Here is a 20,585-nt window from a genome sequence, read left to right as displayed (position 1 = left end):
GCTGAGAGGCCGGGCGGGGAGGGAAAGCAGGAGGCCCAGGGAGGGCCCTATTTAAACCCACCTGCAAGCCCCGCTCATTTCCATCTCATTAGCATTGCCCCGCCCCTTTAGCTTAGCTCGTCCAATCAGGGGAGGCCATTGAAAAGCAACCTTGCGCACCCACCACTCCCTCTCTTTCCTCTCGGACTCCATTGTCTTTGCAAAAAAAAGGGAACTTTGAAAAGCTTACCTTCGCTTTGATTGGGCCGAGGGAGCCTCCTCATTGGCCAGTCAGGAGAGAATGAACATTCCACAGGTAGCTGTGGAACGCTTAGCCTCGCTGCCATTGGCTGGCGGCTACCTGGGCATGCAAATGAGGGCGCCTATAAGAGTGGTACCCAGCCGCCCAGGTGAGCAGCATCCTGCGCAGCATCCATCTCAGCATCCTCCGAATGGCGCTGGCCTCTTCCCGGCCCCGCAGCGGCTCCATGTCGGCGGGCTCCGTCCGCTTCTTCCCGGGCTCCTCGGGGGGCTCCGTCCAGGGCAGCTCCAGCGGCTCCGACTCCTGGTTCTCCTTGGCCCGGCTCCGGGCGGCTCTGCCGGCGGCGGCCCGAGGGACTGAAGCCGCCTTCGTCTTGCTGGGCCCTGGGCGGCAGCAGGAGGCCCTCCAGGGGCTGAACGAGCGCCTGGCCGGCTACCTGCAGAGGGTCCGGGGCCTGGAGGCTGCCAACCGGGCCCTGGAGGAGGAGATCGCCGCCGTCCGGGCGCGCCGGGCGGAGGCAGCCGGCCACAAGGACTGGGAGGCCTGCGAGAGGCCCCTGGCCGAGCTGCGGAGGCAGGTGAGCAGAGCATCCCGGGCCCCAGAGGCCTCCCTGTATTGCAGCTCTTCCAGGGAAAACCAAGCTAGGAAAGTTCACCGAGTTTGATAGCCGGCTGGCTTCAGGGGGAAGCTTTTCCAAAGGTCTGAAGCCCTGATCAACAGGTGACACCCCCTTTGAGTGGGGTTCAGGCAAAGAACCTCCAAGCTATGCATTGATTGGTACATAAAATTAAATATAGGAACACACACACACTTTGAAGCCCCACATTGGCACCATCATCACCATCCATCCCCTTGTCAGGACTGTTTTCAATCACTGTCCCAGCATGGCACTCCAGCATCCCTTATTTTGGGCAAATGCAGACATCCAAGCACCACTTGGGGCAATAAACAGGCCCTGAATGGCATGAAGAGCCACGAAGACGTCTCTTTGACCTGATCTGTTATTTATTACAAAAACAGTCCTTTCCTGCAATTCAGCTTCAGGCATTTTAGCTATGAAACACATTGGCTATTTTTATTTAATTAGTTTTGTTAATTCCCCCCTCCCTGTCCTCCTCACCTGGGGTTGGTGTCACCCAGTGCACTAACTCATGGTGTCACACCCCCCCTCCACTGACCTCCTCCTTCCATTTCACACCATGCAGAATTCTTGTTAATGCTTTTTTGCACTAATGTTATTCGTAAATCATCATTCCCATATACCACTCTGAATGTCATGCTCATAGTTCTGACATAAACAACTAGCAAAATTAAAACCATACCTTCAAGTTACAATAGCATACGTACCACCTAAATGTGTTTACATAGATGCAGGAAAGATTTGGTTGAAAGGGGATGATGTTAAAGAAAAAATTAAAAAGAATAAACATTTCAAAAAAAATTGACATTTCAATTTCCCAGTGAGCTCCCCCCCCCCAACACTCCCACCATCTCTTAAAGCATTTTAAAGGGATGCAGATGAATGCCACAGCCTGTTATTGCCAAAATGTAGGTGTTTGAGGAGCAGTGGTGTCACCCCCTTTAGGCTGTCACCCCCCCCCCCCGTGACATCACTGTCAGAGCCCAGAAGGGGCAGAAAACCCCCCAGCCACTCCCAAGGGCTGTGTGGTCCAGACGTCCCAGGGTGACCAGACGTCTCCTCCTTTTCCAGGACATGTTCTACCTTTCAGCCTTCTGTCCAGGAAGAATTCCAAAATGTCCTCCCTTTTGAGCAGGACTAAGTAGCTTGCATTTTCTATTTATACCTATTTGAGTCTTTTTAGCTTTTGTTTGGTAGTGCCCTACATTTTTCTGGAATGTCCTACATTTCATAGTGACTTGCCCTCCTTTGTGGTTAGGGCATCTGGCTACCCTAACATGACGAGATGTTTTGGATTTTGGCTCCCACAAATTCTTCATCATTGGTCAAGGTGCTTGGGGCCAGTGGCATCACTAGGGGGTGTATGGGGTGCAGAGTGCATCCGGTGACACCCAGAAGAGGAGTGACACCTGTTTGGTCCCTCCTCACCCTTCAGGGCAGGAGGGGTGAACATATGTCCTTGCTGGCTGCTCTGGCACCAGGCTTCCTCTCCAGGGAGAAAGCCCAGGTCTGCAGGAACAGGAGGGGCACATGCCATAGCAAAACCTGGAGGGCCACTGTTACTTTTTGGCTACTGCCCCAGCAGCCCTCCCTGTACCTAATGATATCTGGTATGGGGCTGCTGCTGCTGCTTGGGGCTTCTGGAAGCAGAAGGCACAAAGCTGTGGATGAAAACCACTGTTTGAAAAACCCTGATCTAGTCAAACTCCTTCCCTGTGTAAGGATAAAAGAGAAGGGAGGAAAGAGCAAATGCTAGGATGATGGGTGAGGAACAGAGAGAAAGAGATGGACTTAGCAAGTGGCTATTAGTATTTAGTTGTGACATTCCTATTTTGCCTTTCCTCCAAGAGCTCATGGAGACTTCTATGTCTTTTCCCATTTCATTCACATAATAGTCCCATGAGGCAGGTCATAAAACTGTTGGTATGATCCAAGTTTACCTCCAAGTTAGAGTTCACACAATCTGTTCCTGCCTTTGTCATGCACAATTTGAACGACCAAACAAAAGCTACATGAGTTCAAGTGACAATTCTGTATTCTCTTGTTTGGCACTGTGGCCCATTGAACTCTGTAGGACTTGCACACATCTGCTCTGAGCAACTATTAGGGTTGTGCAAACATCCATAGTGCTGCAGATAAATGCAGAGGATTCAGGCAAATGAGCTGGTGGTCATGGCAAGTGATAAGGTAATGGCAATCGACAGGTATGGGTGAAAAAGGTGAAAATATGAGTGGAAAGGAGCCAGGGCTGGGTGAGTGGGACATGGACTAGGATTTTACCTTATGGAGGAAGTCAAGAGAGCTATCAAAAGGACAGGAAGAGAGCAGATATTACAAGGGAATCAGTTTCAGGTCTTGCCCTATGTAAGACCTGGAAGTACAATTGTTCCTCCTTTAGAGTCATTTTGAAAGTGTCTTTCCATTGCTTTCAATGGGACTTTGTTGTTCTGACTAATTTTTTGCTTACTTATGTCCACTGTGATTAAGAAGGAATAAAACTCAGTCTTAGGACAGGGTAGAGTTCCTTCTGCATTGCCTGTTTTCAAAAACTAGGTCTTTAGTGGAAAGAGAATTAAATGGATGGCATTTGTTCAATTCATTTTGTACAAAGTTAAGACCTTTGACATTTATTTCTTGAAATGTTGCTAGACAGCACTTGGTCTTGCACAGTAAATGTTGTGTGGGTAGGGAGAACATTTCCTCCTTCCGTGTGCTACTGGTCTCTACTTGAAATGCCCCCATCTGGGACTATTTTTTTTTTTTTAAAAAAATTGCTCCATATTGGGTAGCTTAGGGTGGTGTATTTGCACTGGCTTTGCAAAATAAGAATTGCAACAGATGTCACAGCTAGAGGTGCATGAATACATTTTCAGAAATGCATGGGGGTATGTCACACATTCACAACCAAGAAGGTAAATGTGCTCACTCAGGTTTGAAAATTTGTTAAGAAACCTAAATTTGCTAAGAAACCCTGAAACCTAAATCATCTCAACATCTGGGTGCATTTTAATATCTGAGTAACATTAGAATGGATTCTAGCCTTTAGGTATTTGTTCACCATGCACAAACTGTGAGTCATTTGAAGGACTGAAGGATCCCTTAGAGCCCTATGATCATCTGGAGAGGACCTTCTCTCTGTACCGCCACCAGCTCAGGCTCTTTTGGTGGGAACAAGGGAGAGGGCCTTCCCCATGGCTGCTCCCAGACTTTTGAACTCCCTCCTTAGAAAGGCCAGGATGGCCCTGTTCTTGCTCTCCCTCCCTTAGCAAGCTGAAACATTTTTATGCTGTCAGGCTTTTAAAAACTGACTGAGGTGGGATTTTAATCCTGTGCAGTGCTGTTTTTAAGGTTTGTATATGGTCTTAACAAATTTTAATATTTTTAGTGTTTAATGTTTCAACTTATAAATTGTTTAATCAGTTTTAAAATAACTCATATATTTATTAATGGCATTGCATAGCTTTAGTCTGTATTGTTTTAAAATATATGGAGTCCCATTATTGGAGAAAAAGCAGGATACAAATCAATAAAATAAATAAATAATAATACTGTTTGGCAAGATTTATTATTATTATTATTATTATTATAGTTTATTTCTATAGTGCTGTACATGTACACAGCGCTGTACATAAAGATAATCAATCAATAAAAATATAAAACCTGTCAATGGTGTACAATCTACAAAATACATATAAACAGTAGGTAGTAATATAAAATAATTTAGTTTAAAAAAACAGGCAACAATTAAAACATCAACATCCACTATCTAATCAAATGTCAGATAAATAATCACACAATGCCTGGGAACGCTTCCCTGAACAGAATGGTCTTCAACTCAGTTTTAAAACTGGTTAAAGAAGTGATGACCCGTGTTCGTGGAGGAAGAAGGTTCCAGGAGTGAGGGGCAGCAAGTGAAAAGGGACGAATCCGGGATGGGGCAGTGGAAATCCTAGGCTGGGACAGCAGACTTCGACTACCAGAATGGAGGGTACGAGTGGGAATGTAAGGAGAAAGAAGTTCAGATAAATAAAGAGGGGCCAGCCCATGCAGGGCTTTAAAAGTTAACAACAGAAGCTTATACTGGATATGGGAGGGAAAGGGGAGACAGTGAAGGGATGATTTGAGCATAGACAACAAAAAGGTGATGTTTCTGAATCTTTTCTGCTTTCATGTTTGATATATTCAGAAGAAACACACTTTTAAAACTGTATTTTGTTGAAATATTGAAATAAAACTTACATAAAGACTTGTAACAAAAACACTGATGTCAGCTACACAGGACACTTCTTTGCTATCAGCATTAGCTCTATGAGGTATATATGTATCAATACCCGTATTTTCAGATACAATACGGCACACGTATAAATACAGTCATATCTGTATGTAGAAGATTTTGCCTATATTACATATTTATGTGTATGTTCAAGGCAAAAAGCAGCAACAACCCCATATGAAAGGTTATTGAGCCCAAAAAAGATGGACATGTGATGCTGTAAGAGGCTGTGCAGACTGTCCCTGAAGGGTTGGCCTATAGGTGCCTCCATTTTCGCCAGATTGGGGCCATGGCAACCGCGCACCGTAGCCCCAATCTGGTCTTTCCAGTGGGACATGATGCTGTGCACCATGTGGTGTGGTGCACAGCATCATGCTGCCATGGGGGCAGAGTCAGGGTGTGTGTCGTATGGATTTGGCTTTTCCAGGGTGCAAAGCAGCTTCTTTTTGCATCATGGGAAGGTTGCCGTAGCAGCCACACCATGGCTTTATGGTGCTCCCTTGGCACTGTATCATCTAAACCAGGGGTAGGCAACCCTTTAGAGCCGGGGGCCGGGTAGCTGTCCCTAAGACAACTGGGGGGCCGAAGCCAAAAAATAAACAATTAAATAATTTTTTAAAAATTAAATAAATAAATAAACCGGGACAAATGTAGGACAAAATTTTCAAATGGAGGGCACTTTTTAAATAAAAAATGGAGGACACTTGAAAAAATTTGCTGATTTTTTAAAAAATGTTAAGATAAATGCATGTTTCTGAGGCTTCTATAGACAATTGCCCCCCCAAAGGCCCCGGCGGCAATCGGCAGCAGGACTGGGCTGGGGCCGGTCCCAAGGCCTCGCCGGGCCGCATCCGGCCCGCGGGCCGCAGGTTGCCTACCCCTGATCTAAACACAGCACCAGAGGAGCTCCATGATGCCGTGCACCTTGTGGTCCAGCATGCAGCATCATGCCATCATGAGGCTGGAGTCGGGGCATGTGTCATATGGACCCAACACCCCGACTCCACCCCCAGGCTGACCTTAATGGCCAGTCTGCACAGGCCCAACAATTTTATTTATTTTTTTAAACAACAATCCCCAAAGCAAATTTTGAGAAGTAATGCCTTCCCCAGGCTTCTCAGTCTGAAAGGTACAAAGTCAAAGCAACACCAGAACTCACTCAAAGGGTCACAAAGGCTGCACTGCCTCTGACTGGATATCAGTCTGTTTCAACTACAGAAGTCTCCCCTTCTTGTTCTGCCCAGAAGTGGAGAGAAGGGTTCTGACAGCAGTAGCTCTCAAAGAACATAGAAAAGCAGTGTCAATTACCCCTCTATTGAAGCAATCATGGTGCAGTTCCTGATGTTAGAGGGAACCAGATGAAATGTAATAAAAATGTCTTTCCTGCTTCCCCAGAAAGCAAATAAAGCCCTTGCCAGACACCTCTGCTTCTCCCACACCCTTGACTTTTTTGATGCATTCTCTCAACAGTTTTATTGACAAAGCCTGGCTGTGTGTGTGTTATTTTAAAGAACCCACTAGATTTCTCTCTTTCCATTATTTGTATCCTGAGAACAAACCCCTTCTAGAGTCATTGCTTTGTACAGTTTGTTTGCTTATCCAAACACTAAGCAAAGAGGACAAAGACACTCCCTAGAACTGCAGTTGTGGTAATTTTGTTGGGAAAACTACATCATCTTTGTCTTTTGATAACCCTTCAAATAAACTTCAGCTTATATTAGTTTCATTGTCATACTCAAAATTCCAATGGTAGGCTACTATTTCAGGAACTGTTTGGAAAGTCAAACCATTTGCTTGATGTGTAAGATTTTCATCCTAGTATCTTTGGATATATGACCAATGGTGGAATATATGCACCTGCCCAGCTGATCTTCAGAATATTCTTATAATACAGTAGTTCCTCTTGTAATAGGAATAAACTCTTCTAGAACATGGCCACATAGCCCGAAAAACCCACAAAAAACTATGGATGCTGACCATGAAACCTTCGACTTCATATACTTGTAATGATCAACAGAAGTAGCGTTGAGCCAGTGTCAGTTGATCAATTTATTTCAGGATACGTTTTTATGGAGAAATAAAAACAGATTCAGGCATGCACTTTTCTTGGAAGCCTCATGATGAGGCTGTCGTATTTTGGGCACATCATGAAGAAAAATGAATCATTAGAAAAGGCAATGATGCTAGGAAAGGTAGAAGGCAGTACAAAAAGAGAGGAAAACCACACGTCAGGTGGTTAGACTTGATCAGGGAGGATATGGGCCTTCAAGACTTGAGCAGAGAGTTTGACAACAAGGAGGTTTGGAGGTGTCTCATCTACAGGGTTGTCACAAGCTGAAGACGGCTCGAGGGCAGTTAATAACAATAACAACAACAATAACAAAGCTGCAGTCCGCAAAAGTTTATGCTGAAATAAATTGGTCAAGTCTTAAATGTGTCACAAGATTCCTTTGTACTGAAACAGAGTGACATAGGCATCTTTGTGAAAAATTACTTCTTGGGTTACTTTTGTCCGTATTAAAAATTCCAGAGTTCTAATCACCTGGCTTTCATGAGACTCTTACTGTAAGTCTATGGGAGCCATTTTGCCCTGAGATCCAGATGTTATTGGGCTGCAGCTCTCAGCAACCATAGATAGTGTAGCCAATGGCAAGGAATCCTCATAGTTGCAGTCCAGCAATATTTAAAGGGCCACATTTCCCCACTCCTGTCTTACGTGGCTGAAAAGCTTGAAAAAGCATGACTGGGGGCTTCTGACTTTTTCAGGGTCTAGTGTAAGTCTCCACCAAGGAGGTGGTGATGGTCACAGCAACCATCTCCAAATCTGGTGCAACCATTAAGGGAACTGTGGCCAATTGAAGTGGAAGTGCTGTGGTCGTGTCAGGCCATCATCAGCCTCTACTTTCTGACCTGTTGCCAGTGGGAAGAGTCTCATCCTGCCTCATGGGAGGGCCAGCTTTGGCAGCTCTGTCATTTTGAAGCAATAATAATAATAATAATAATAATAATAATAATAATAATAGGTTTTATTTATATACCGCCCAATCACAGGGAATCCAAGCGGTTTACAACAGAGGGGATAATAGACAGTTCCTTTCCCTCAGGCTTACAATCTAAAAGACACGATACAAAAGGAGAAGGGAATGGTGAGGGGGGGAGGGGATCAGGTCCAGCACTCTTCTCTCTCTCTGAGGCCTGGACCAAGGCAGATGGACTGGAGGGAGGGCTCTTCTTCTTCAGGCTGGCCCTGGTGGAGCTGGGCCAGCCTATTCTCTCCCTCACATGCTGAAAGATGACAGTAGTAGTCAGACAGAAAGTAGTCCTAAGTGCATTTAATTGAGAGTAAGCTCAACTGAATTTAATGCAACGTACTGTGATTTTTATATGGTGACGCCTTATATTCATTACTGACACACAAATGCCCGTTTCCATGACAGGTTGAAGATCTCAATATGGAGAACATGAGACTGCTTCTACAAATTGATAATGCTAGATTGGCAGCTGATGACTTCAAGCACAAGTAAGTTATTTTGCTTCTATCCTTGTTGGATGGTTTACCATAAAACTATGCCCACAGGCAGAGTACATTATGTTATTGCAAACACCCAAATGTGAAGAGTATGCTCAAAGAAGGAGTGTGTGTGTGTGTGTGTGTGGGGGGGTAATTCTGTATATTGAGAAGATTTGAGAAATAAAAGTCAAGATCATTTTAAAGTTTTTATTTTCTCACAGATCCCATTCAATAATTGCCCAGAGAATGAGATCTGCAAGAAAAAAACAAAACAAAACAAATTTATCTGTGTTAAGTGGCTGTTACGTTTCTAACCTAGGTTACGTTTGGATGAGAAGTTTTACCAAGCTTGTTTGCTTTCTTTGATTCTGAGTTACAATGAATATAATATTTGGCACTGGAAATTGATAAATTGATTTGCTGATTATGGTTTGTAGTCCTTATGCTTGCATTGTCTGTAAAATACATGTTTCACGAGGAGAGAAATTTTGTGCCCAGTCGTCTAGTTAATGAGATTGCATCAGACATTGCCCATCAAGGCTGGTTGTTCCAAAACTATCTAAAAACGTTCTGTAATTTTTAAAATGAAAGTTACGTTGCTCTGAATACCCTGTATATGTTTGCTTAGTGCAGTTAGGGAAATGTGTCATACAGTGAATATACAAAATCAGAATTCTGGTTCCTTTCCAACTGACAATCTCTCCTTTAAAAAAAAAAAAGGGGGGGGGACTCTGGGATACTACCTCCCATATTTCTTATGTGGAGTTTGAAATGTTACAAGAGTAACATTTTATTGAGTGGAGTTACAGCAGCTTTTCACTCAGCTGGTCATTCACTGAACTAATCAAAACACCTATTTAACAAGTCATCCTGAACCCAAACACATAAATTCAGGGGTTGAAATGGAAGGAATTATTAATGGAACTGGAACAGGCAAACCACATTTTTTTGAGTTCTAGTTCAAGAAGACTGAATACTTTCCATTTCCAATGTTTTTTGGCTGCCAAACACTGATCCTTGGAGGCTTAGAACTTCATGCTAGTATCTCAAGCTTATTTTTCACTCTGGAAATAAATTTGGAAGGGTGCCCGTTCTGACAGCGAACAATGGACTGAATAATGTGTGTGTGTATGTGTCTTCAAGTTGCCTGTCAACTTATGACAACCCCATGGATTTAATAGAATATTCTTAGGAAAGGAGTACTCAGAGGTGGTTTTGACAGTTTCTTCCTCTGAAACATAGCCTACAGCATAATGTTCTTCCATGCAAAAACTGGGAAGCAATTTCCTTTAGCATAGAAAATGATGGAAGAACTTACACAGAAGAGGTATCTTTCCTGACCTACACCCTAAAAGTGGTACAACCTGGGGAATTTGTGTTGTTTTTTGCTGTCAAGTCAGCTTCAACGTAAGGCAACCAACCCTATGAATTGGAGATCTTCATGACTTGCTCTGGTCTTGCATACTGATGGCTTCATTTATAGAGTCAATGTAGTCTTCTTCTTTTCCTACTGCCTTCCATTTAATTAGCATTATTGACTTTTCCAATGACTCATGACATTTTTAAATATTTTATAGCCTTGATTTACACCTTTGGGCTTCTAGTTAGAGTTGAGTCTTGATTTGTTCTAGGACCCATTTATTTGTCCTTTTGGCAGTCCATGGTATCTGTTGAACTACATTTCAACTTCAGCACCAAATTTCACATGAGTTGATTCTCTTCCTCACAGCTTTCTTCACATCCCAGTTTTCACAACCATAAGTAGAAACTGGATTTCCAGTGAATGGGTGATTTTGGCTTTGGTATTTAATATTTTTACGCTTGAGGGTCTAATAGCTGCCTTTCCAGATCTTGCCTTTCCTTGGATTCTTTAACTACAGTCTTGTTTTGATTAATTACTGAACTAACGTATAAAAAATCTTTAACTATTTCAGTGTCTTCATTACCCACTTTAAAGTTATGTAAATCGTCGCTGGTCAGTGAGAAATAGTGTGTGTGTATTCTTCTATATGATCATTTTTTTACATCAAGTAATAATATGAGAGCCAGCATGGTATAGTGGTTTGATTGTTGGACTATGATTATGTAGACCAGGGTTTGATTCCTGTTAGGTCATGAAACCCACTGGGTGACCTTGGGCAAGTCACAGACTCTCAGTTTCATGGGAAGTCAATGGCAAACCTCCTTTGAACAAATCTTGCCAAGAAACTGCATGATAGGGCCGCCTTAGGGTCTCCATGAGTTGGAAATGAGTTCAAGGTATACAACAACAAGTACTATCAACCCTGGGAGTCTATGCTTCAAATTCCTTATTTGTCAAGCTCATGTCCATTAGTGGCTGGGCTTTATTTCTGGTGGTACTATAGCTGAAGAAAGTTCTCTAAAGAGAGACCCACACAGATCCATCTGTTAGAACTTTTACTCCTAAAATGGGATTTATTGACAAAGATTGCAGGTCCTTTGGATCCATCCCAGGGCCTCCTACCTCCTCTCTTTGGTGTTGACTCAGAAAATAGGTCCTGTACATGCATACTGAGAGTTCAATTTCAGGAAGGGGCTTGGCAGACTACAAAGAAAGGGCCAGCCCATTGCCAGTCCTTTGAAAAGCATCTCCCATTCAGTAAATTAGCTATAGGGAAATGTGTCAATGGGAACTGTATTCTAAGACTAATTGTTGGGAAGAGAAATAAAGGGATGGAGGCAAAGGGAAAGAGAGAAGGGGGGTTGAAATGGAAAAGAAAGGGAGGGGGGGAAGAGAGAGAAGGGAGGGATGTTTATTTGGCTCTGTTCACGGTAGACATTAACTACACACCCCATTTGGTATGTTGCCTCAGGAAGAGACAATGAAGGATTGCTACCTGCTGTTTTCATAGTGGGTGGATACTGTAGTTTCTTCAGGATTAATTTTTATTTGTTAGTTTTATGGGGGCAAATTCAGACTTCAGATTTTCTTTTCCTCCTATGACTCTCTTTTTTGGAACTTATATTTGCTATCATGCAAGCACCTTTCAAGGTGGTTTTTTTTTTTTTTTTGGTGTTGTGGTAACATATAAATTTTAAAACAAACTTACCTATGAGCCAAATTTTAGAATAAATAAATAGACCTGTGAGCTCATCTACCTTAACTCAAGTCAACTCTGATCATAGGAGTTTCTTGGCAAGATTTATTCAGAGAGAGCTTGCCTTTGCCCACTGCTGAGGCTGAGAATGTTTTTTTTTTCATGGCCAAGCAAGATTCAAATCCTGGTCTCCAGAGCTCCTAGTCAAGCCACTGCACCATGGTGGCTCAAGAAATGACCAGGCAGCCACTTCTATGTAAGAAAAAGGCATTGGCATTCATGAACTTGTCACACATACTGAGTTGCATAGATTTTGTTCTCATACACATGCACATGAGTATCAAAACAAAAGTGAGAATCAACCCTGATGTTTCCAACCCAAAATTTACAAAGTAAATGTGCTTTCATTTCTTGTTCTCCTTCTGTTTTTCCAGGCTGGAAGCAGAGCAGGTGGTATGTGACAGTGTGCAAAAGGACACCCATGGGTTGCGTAAAATGATTGATGATACCAACTTCCTCCGCTTGAAGCTGGAAGGGGACCTGGAGTCCCTCCGGGAGGAGCTGGCTCACTTGCGCAAAAGCCACAAAGAGGTAACAGCCACCAGTGGAAGGAAAACACGGGGGGGGGGGTGTTGGTTCAGTCAGTACATTCATTCATGAGTGTTACTCACCCAGAGCACTGATGCACTCTTTAGAATCCTGAGAATCTTGCATGCCTTCTTTAGGAAGCATTTTCCTAGACCTCACAGTCAGGTTTTAAGGGGAGTGGTGAAGCAGATATAGACTGTGTGTTCCCTCTTGTCTTATCTGATTTGGGTTGTTTGTTTGTTTGTTTGTTTTGTTTTGTTTTTTGCCCTGAGTCTATAGTCTTACTTCACTTTCAATGTTTTCCTTCACTCTCACAGTCATAAAGCTGAGGCCAGGAGACCCCATTCTTTTCTCTCTTCTTTGTCTTAGATGAGTAACTTTCTTCAACATTTTCTCTTCACTTAAGATGTATCCTTGATGCTGATTCCAACAGCCAGGATTCACATAAAGCCACTTGGCATAGTCAGTGCCAAGATCATTTCATTTGGGGCTCTTTCACATTAGACAACGATAACACTGTAATCTCACATTAATTGCCACGGTTCCATCCTATGGAATTCTGGGAAATGCATTTGGGATCCTCAGCCAGAGAACTCCTCTTGTGTCTCCCCAAATGACAACTCCCAGGATTCCATAGGACACAGCCATGGCAGTTAAAGTGGGATTATAATGCTCTGTATAGTATGAAAGAGCCCACAGAATAAAATTTCAGATGTAAAATAAAACTTATGTGACATATTTTTAAATGATGGTAAAACCTGGCATTCTCATCAGTCCTATTAGTGAAATTTACAGATGTAATGTGATTCATTTGAGGGTGCACAGTGGGGTGGGAGACAATGGCCTAAGCTTTGAAGAGCCATGATGGCAGAGGTCTCTAGAGAGCTCCATCCTGGTTTACTCTTCTATAATTGCACTTAGCAAACAGGCTTCTGTCAATGCAAAACTAGATGGTGCCTGAGCCTTGAGCTTTCATCAACATGCATGACACTTTTACAAAATGTAACAGGATAGTTCCATGTCCCAATGTGCTCTTAACCTAATATTTGAGAACAGAAGGCAGTGGCAAACAAAAGGTAGTGGCAAACAATATAGCAATATGAATTTAGCTCAATTATGTATATGCATAGGTAGGCTTAGGTACAATGGTGAATGGGAATTGGGGAACTATACTAATGAGTTCAAGGGCATTTAACCTTTTTTTTTTACATCATAACAGACAATTCCTTTTACCTCCATTTCCCACAGGAAGTGGATGCTCTCAATGCTTTGATTGCCAACTCTGATGTAACAGTGCAAGTGGATAATCCCCAGAAAAATGATCTGAATGAGACTATAGCGGAGATCCGCAACCAGTATGAGAAAGTGGCTGAGCAGAATCGTGCTGATGCTGAGAAATGGTACAAAACCAAGGTGAGAAAAGTAAGGGTCTGCAAAAGAAGGCAAGAAAGCATAGATTTTCCTTGGCTCTAACCTTTCTTCTCCATATTGTTGTTCCTCACCCTTACAGTTTGAATCCATGTCCCAAGAAGCTGATGTAAACACTCAAGCACTGGAAGAAGCCAAACAAGAGCTATCAGAAATTCAGCGGCAGCTGCAAGGTCTGGAAATCGAACATCAGAGCCTCCAGAAAATAGTAAGACGATCACACTCTTTCCTTCCCAAATCCTTGTATAGGCAACAGATTTTTCTCTCTCTCGCCCAACCCCACATGTCCCCCATTTAAGGTCCAGGTTTTCTGGGTAGGGCAGAGATCTTCCACTTGGAATACTAATAATATATGGGGAAATAACAGGTAGGCCATGTGTAGCTTACCTTCCAAATATATCATGAGCCATCTTCACAAAGAAGTGACCCCATGTTCCTGACTGAAATCTTGGTAGATGTTGTGCTTACAGTATGTGTCCAGGCAAAGCGAAGAGCATCATGATCTCCACAGAGCTGCTGAGATCCAGCATTAGCAGCAGCAGCAGCAGCAGATGTTACTATAACAAGCATATTCAAGCCTCCCATAAAGTCCATAAAGTGGATTCACATTTTAGGATGGTGTAAATCTGTCCAAGTGACAAGTGGGATAAAAAAAGATCCACATGTTTTTGCAAGAAGTTTGTGCTACTTCAGTGAATATCTGCTGTTTTTTTTCCTTTAAACAATTGTCCAGCATATCATAATCTTTTGAAAATATTTATTGTAAGATATTAGGCATGGTGAGGTGAATTAAAGAATAATTACATCTAATTAACTAAAAAAGCTGGGTCTGAGTGGAGGTCCTGCTTTTAAAATTATAAACATTTTATATCTGCTATGAGTAGACCATTTGTGCTTTTGTGTGTTCTTTTAGATGTTGCACTGTAACTCCTAGCATCCCTCACCAGTCATTTTGCTAACTAAGGCTGATGGGAGTTGCATTTCCCCAATACCTAGAGGACAACATGTTGCCAACTGATGTAGAGCACAGTCCTTTTTTATAGTGTAATCCTAAGGGAGTTATCTGTCAGATCCTCACAACAGCCCTCCATGCCAAAACACAGAAATATTACAAACAAACAAAACATGATATCCTTTCTAATTTACCTGACAAAATATTCTCTAATTCAGGTAGACACCCTGGAGCACACCTTGAAGAACACTGGAGATCGCTATCATAATGACATGACCCACCTTAACCAGATAATTGCCAAGCTGCAAGATGATCTGGCAGCTTGCCGGGCTGATCTGGAGAGACAGGCCCGAGACTACGAGGCACTTCTGGATATCAAGACCAAGCTGGAGAATGAAATTGAACACTACCGCAGCTTGATTGAGGGGGTGACAGACAGGTAACAAGAGGACAGCTGCCTATTTCCATATTTCTCAGATGCAGACTTATTTTGAAAGAGCTGAGGGTTGACTTTTTGCACTTGGTTTTCAATGAAGCATTTGTTCAGCAGGAAGTTTTCATCTTCTGAGCTATCTTCTGTTTTTCTCATTCACATTTGAATTTTCTAGGTGTATACAAGGGACCAACGTTTGGCCCTCCAACTATTGTTTGACTGAATCCATTCTTAGTTCTTTAATCAGCTTTCCTCTTCTGAGCTGTCTTTCCAAATATCTGTTTCTCTCATTCTTATTTGAATTTTCAAAATGTTTACAAAGGTGGCCAATATTTGGCTCTCCAACTGTTGTTTGTCTGAATTGTATAGTGGGTTAGATCCATGTAAATATGCTAACAGAGCTTTATACTCTGTCAGTGTTAAATAGAATCTTGGTCCAAGTGTCCAGAAATGTGTACAGTGGGCCCTTGATATCTGCTGGGGTTTGATTCCAGGACCCCTGTAGATATCAAAATCTGTTCATGCGCAAGTCACAGTAAATACAATAGCATAGTAAGTGCCCCTTATATAAAATGAAAAAATTAAGATGTGCTTTTTGGAATTTATATATTTTAAAAATATTTTCAAGCCTTGGATAGTTGAATCTGTGGAGAAAGAATCCATGGATATGGAAGGATGACTGCATCTGGTAGGTTTTTTGCTCACCAGTTTACTTATGTGCAGGTCTGGGAGGGCAACAATGCTGTCTTAACACAGCCCCAGCCAGAAAGTGGGCATCTGGGTTAGAGATGGAGCCACAGCTGTTGTACAACCTGGGAGATATTGTTGTACAACGAGGTACTGGATAACTCCTCACAAAAGGTTAAAAAGTACTTACATTAATGTAATCCCAGTTGCATTAGCATATGTCACCAAGGACGTTCCAGTGAATTTGTTGGCTCCAGTTATAACCAGGTATGATAAAGTTGTGGCTCTCCAGATGTTGTTGAAGTGCAGCGTACAGAATTTCTCACCATTGGCTGTGCGGCACTTGAAGAGTGGGAATGTTCTTGATTAGGCAATGAGGCTGGAATCCTGCGGGGGAATTATAAATGCATAAACACTAGTTACTGGGCTACATAGAGTCTTCCATCCTACTACGCTCAATCCCCACTTATTGGGCAGCAGACACTGCAATCAATGTGGGTCCATCCCCCTGTTGTTCAGGAAGCAGCTAACTAACCTCTCTCATGAGCCATCTCTGGTGCAATAGGCAGAAGTAGGACTCCTGTTGCATATCCCCCTTGCATGAAGGGGTGAGTGGGAACTTGGAAATGTGAACCAGTTACTTCCCAATCAACAGGGGAACAGACGACCAACAACAAGTGTGTAACTTTAGGTTATGAACTTGTATGTGATTTTTGCCATAGGTTTTACAAAATAGTTTTGGAAGTAGATGCCAGGAAGATTTTCCTCTTGAGAAAAATAAATCAGTCAGGTGCTGCTTCTCCTGAGATAGTGTTGGCAGTCTGGAGGGAAAAGCTGCCCTCTAGTGAATGTTTTACTTCTGAAATAAATGTAAGCTCTGAACCCTAATCTGAACCCTGTAACTTGGTTTTGTGAAGCCACCAGTGAGGAGAGCTTAGGCTAAATCACTTGTGATTCCTGAGAAATACAGGGACTTTTGGTAAGCATCCTGCCTTGACAGCTTGTCCAGTGATTGCTACAGTCCAGGTGTATACAAATTTGTAGCAGGGAGCTCACCTGGTAAGCAAATTGCCTTAGGGCACAGCATGCAAAACACTTGCCACCTTTTTATATTTTTGTATTTTCAGAGGAGAGTTGCCGAACGCAGGCAAAGCAGGTGAGTCATGGTGTTGCATTAGAGTGACATTAGTTAGCTGCTCGCCTTTGCATCTGTGTGCCTGCTATACTGCTTGCTGATCCCCCATCCCCACCATTCAAACTCTTCCCAAGCTTTATTGCTGCTTTTCCACAAACAGGATTCATATGAAAGTTGTTTGAGTTGAAGGAGGTTGAATTGCCTCATTGCTAACATCCATTGGTTACACATTTGTCCCAAGCCTGGTGTCAGCAGTTTAGTATCTTCACAAATCCAGGGAGTGATGTGCAGCTATAAAACTTTTAAAGAAAGATGATGGATAGACTGGGAGTCTAGATTTGTCTCTCATTGGTAACCAGCAATCACAGTTTCAGCAATAGCTATGCAGGTACCCTTGGGGTAGAAGATGGATCTAGAGTGAGAAATAATCACCCTGAAGTTTCTATTTTAATAGAAGTGTGTGTTTTGATACCACTTTTTATTTTATTTTTTAATATTTTTTTTATTTCGATTTGCTCATTTCACATCTTAATCTTATTTACATTCTCAATTTTTTTATACTTATTATAATCAATTTGACAAAAACAACTGTTTCTGAATAAAAAGAAAAAAGTATGTACACACATTTTACCTAATTTCACATACATCAAATTTATATCAAAATATCTTTCTTTATATCAAATACCTTTCCCCGTGTCTGTGCTATTGGTAACCACTCATCGTTTAATTCCAATTCAGATCTATTATTTAGCAATTTTGTCAATTTGTCCATTTCCTTCATTTCTTGTGTCTTTATCATCCATTCTTCTATTTGTGGTGGGTTACTGCTCTTCCAATTTTGTGCTATCACAAGTCTTGCAGCAGTAACTAAATATAAGAAAGTTCTCCAATATTTGATACCACTTTTTAAATATTATCATGTATTCTATAATTCACATTTCTTGCAGTTACCCAAGAGAATGCAGAGAATTTCCAGGTGACCATTCATTTGGGCACTGACCAGATTTAGGGAGATTTGATGAGCCTTCTGCTGCATGCAATCATCCTGTCTCATTCACAGAGCTTTATAGAGAGTCTAGATGACATTGTCTTCCACTGATAACTTTCCCATGTGTGTTGGATTGGGATGTAACATACCCAAGTTATAATCCCCATTGAGCCATGAAGCTCATTTCAGCCTGACCTACCTCTCAGGGCATGTGTTAGAACAAAGTCGAGAGAGAAATGTTATGCTTACCATCTTGAACTTACTGGAGAAAAGGCTGGACATAGGCATAAATATTACCATAGCATCCTTTTTTTAAAAAAAAAAAAATCTCCTTATTCATCACATCTTTCTTATTCTCACCAGAAATAAGCCACTATGAAAAGAAGAAATAAACAACAATTGGGACTGTCCATATGGAGGCACTGCAAAATTGTTTGGCTCATAATTATACTATATCCTAGGCCAGGGATGGGCAACTGTGGGAAGCTGGGGGCTGCATTACTCCCCCTCCTGAGACACCCCACCAACCCACCCACCAAAAAACTTCTTTTGTTTTCAAGTGTGCCCCAACATCCTAGGAGCTGGGGGAGTATTTTCATGAAACAAGAAGGCAGCTCCAGTTTACTTCCAGATTTTTAAAAGGTCTTTCCTGGGTCTACAATGGCCCAAGTAGGACCAAAACATGGTGAAATGCCTCTCAGACCCCCAAGAGGTCATTTGAGAGTACTTTTTGACCCCTCAAAGCCATACTTTGTTCACCCCTATCCTAAACACAGCTTTGTATTCTTTGCTGTGCTCTTTTCTAGTCTATATGATCATTCCAGCTGCCTCATCCTTCTGCTCCATCAAATCCCAATTTGTGCATGAGGACAGAACTATGAATTGTCTGTAGTGATAATCTGAAAGGATACATTAATGCAGGAAAAGGCAGGTTTTAACTTGTGTCACCTCCATACCATTATCCCACTTAAAATATCAACTCCCAGCAATTTTTACAGCTGAGGAAAGACAGGTGTATTCATCTCTTCATCCTTGGAGTGAAATCTCCTGAACAGCCATTTTGAGCAGGAAGATAGCATAGCATAGTAAAATGCTAAAAATGAGCATAAGTAGTAATTCACATGTAAAAGTAAATGCCTATAAATTATGATTTTCAAGATAATCTGCTTTCAATGAATCATGGAAATATAGAGACAGCATAGATTGAATCATCTCTACCAGTAAGAAGCAAAGCTTAATTTGAAGCTATTTGTAAACTTGTTTTGAGCCTGCTAGCAACCTGGAAGTCAAATGCTTCTTGCTGCTTCTCTTTAGACATCTGATCTAGGGATGGGTGAGAAATTTGTTGGGTTCATGTTACTACTATACCCCAATATACACTTCTCAGAACAAAACATGGATCCAAATGCAATTTGCAGCTAGAAAGCCAAAACCTTTGTCTGATGCTGCTTGCAAGACACAGTGCATTTTAAAATGTGCATAAACAAACTTGTCACTGGAAATAGGCATGCATGGGGTGGGGGAAAACATGATGACATAGGCATTTCTATGCAAAAAATGCTCTCAATTAAATGCAGCACTGAATCTAGAGCTTGACAAATTTGCCCATCCCTAATCTGATTGAGTCCATCTTTGTTTTTGTTTTTTAATTAGTTGCGATTTATCAATTTCTTGCAGACACCAGGAAACAGACCATTAAGAAGGTGGTGATCACCACGCAAGAAATTGTGGATGGGCAAGTGGTGACCCAGAGATCTGAAGAAGTGATTCAGTAGCCTTTTCCAATGTATGATGTGTATTGGGCTAATCCCTGTCTCAGCAGTTTCTTCTGTGGCTCAATAAAACAATATTTAGCAAATCCAGACATGCTGTCACAACAATTGCTGAATCAGGCTGAATGTTTCAATGACAATGCTGAATACAAATACTGAAATTTCAACTACATCTAATGACCTGGTGTGGCTGTCCAGCTCACAAGCTCTGCTTGGTAAAGGCTAGGGCTTGAGCCCCATGTAGCAGTCATGAGAAACAGAACAGGGGTATTTACTAGATAGCAAAGAGAAGACACGACAATCCACTGTGACAAACATTTCTCTTGTGGATTTAACTGCCTATCCTTCAACTGCACAAAGATTTGCTCTGTGGCCTCTTAATCTGGGTTTGGCAAAGAGTCCTTAGAGAACACACCTCAAACACCTCCTGCAGGAGTTAATACACTCAGACTATGTCAGCTGAGAGTTGTCTAAGAGGTCCATTTTCAGAGAGTCAAGTGAGATATTTTAGATATTTGCATGCTCAACCTGCAAGAATAATGTGGGAGACAGGGAAAAGAACACCAGACTTAACCTCCTCCCCAATGTGAATACTAGTACACTAGGTGGTGCACAGAACTCAACTGACATGCTCTCAGGAATGGGGAGTTACAATTCAAAATAAAACACTATTTTTGTTTTCATACTTAACTCCTTTACAAAGTGGCAAATTAATGTTTCTGACTTAAACCCAAGGATGAGGAATGGGTAGTTTTCCAACCCCAGTCAGCTTGACTAGTGATCAGGGATTATAGGATCTGAGATCCAACAATATTTAAAGGGCCATATCTTTCTCACTCCTATTTTGAAGTTTCATTCTTCAGCCCTGTGAGTTAATC

General features: G+C 42.0%; 1 protein-coding gene across 2 annotated transcripts; it reads left to right on the top strand.

Annotated features, from left to right (window-relative positions):
- The first annotated feature begins 206 nt into the window (after positions 1-206).
- Positions 207-19,797, top strand: LOC149314018 (keratin, type I cytoskeletal 18-like). Of its 2 annotated transcripts, XM_089523353.1 has the most exons (8): positions 207-818; positions 8,592-8,674; positions 12,159-12,315; positions 13,561-13,725; positions 13,823-13,948; positions 14,911-15,131; positions 16,940-16,968; positions 19,613-19,797. In XM_089523353.1, the coding sequence occupies exons 1-8, from the start codon at positions 432-434 to the stop codon at positions 19,708-19,710; spliced, it is 1,266 nt and encodes a 421-aa protein (XP_089379479.1). In that variant the 5' UTR covers positions 207-431; the 3' UTR covers positions 19,711-19,797. The 2 variants fall into 2 exon arrangements, with proteins under 2 accessions (XP_089379479.1, XP_089379480.1); XM_089523354.1 differs by lacking the exon at positions 16,940-16,968.
- The last annotated feature ends 788 nt before the right edge of the window (positions 19,798-20,585 follow it).

This window comes from Sceloporus occidentalis, unplaced genomic scaffold, assembly GCF_023333645.1.
Source record: "Sceloporus occidentalis isolate IW3139 unplaced genomic scaffold, rSceOcc1.0.p SCAF_4, whole genome shotgun sequence".
NCBI lineage: Eukaryota > Metazoa > Chordata > Lepidosauria > Squamata > Phrynosomatidae > Sceloporus > Sceloporus occidentalis.
Note: the sequence above shows the minus strand (reverse complement) of the source record. Positions and strands in the feature narration are given on the sequence as shown.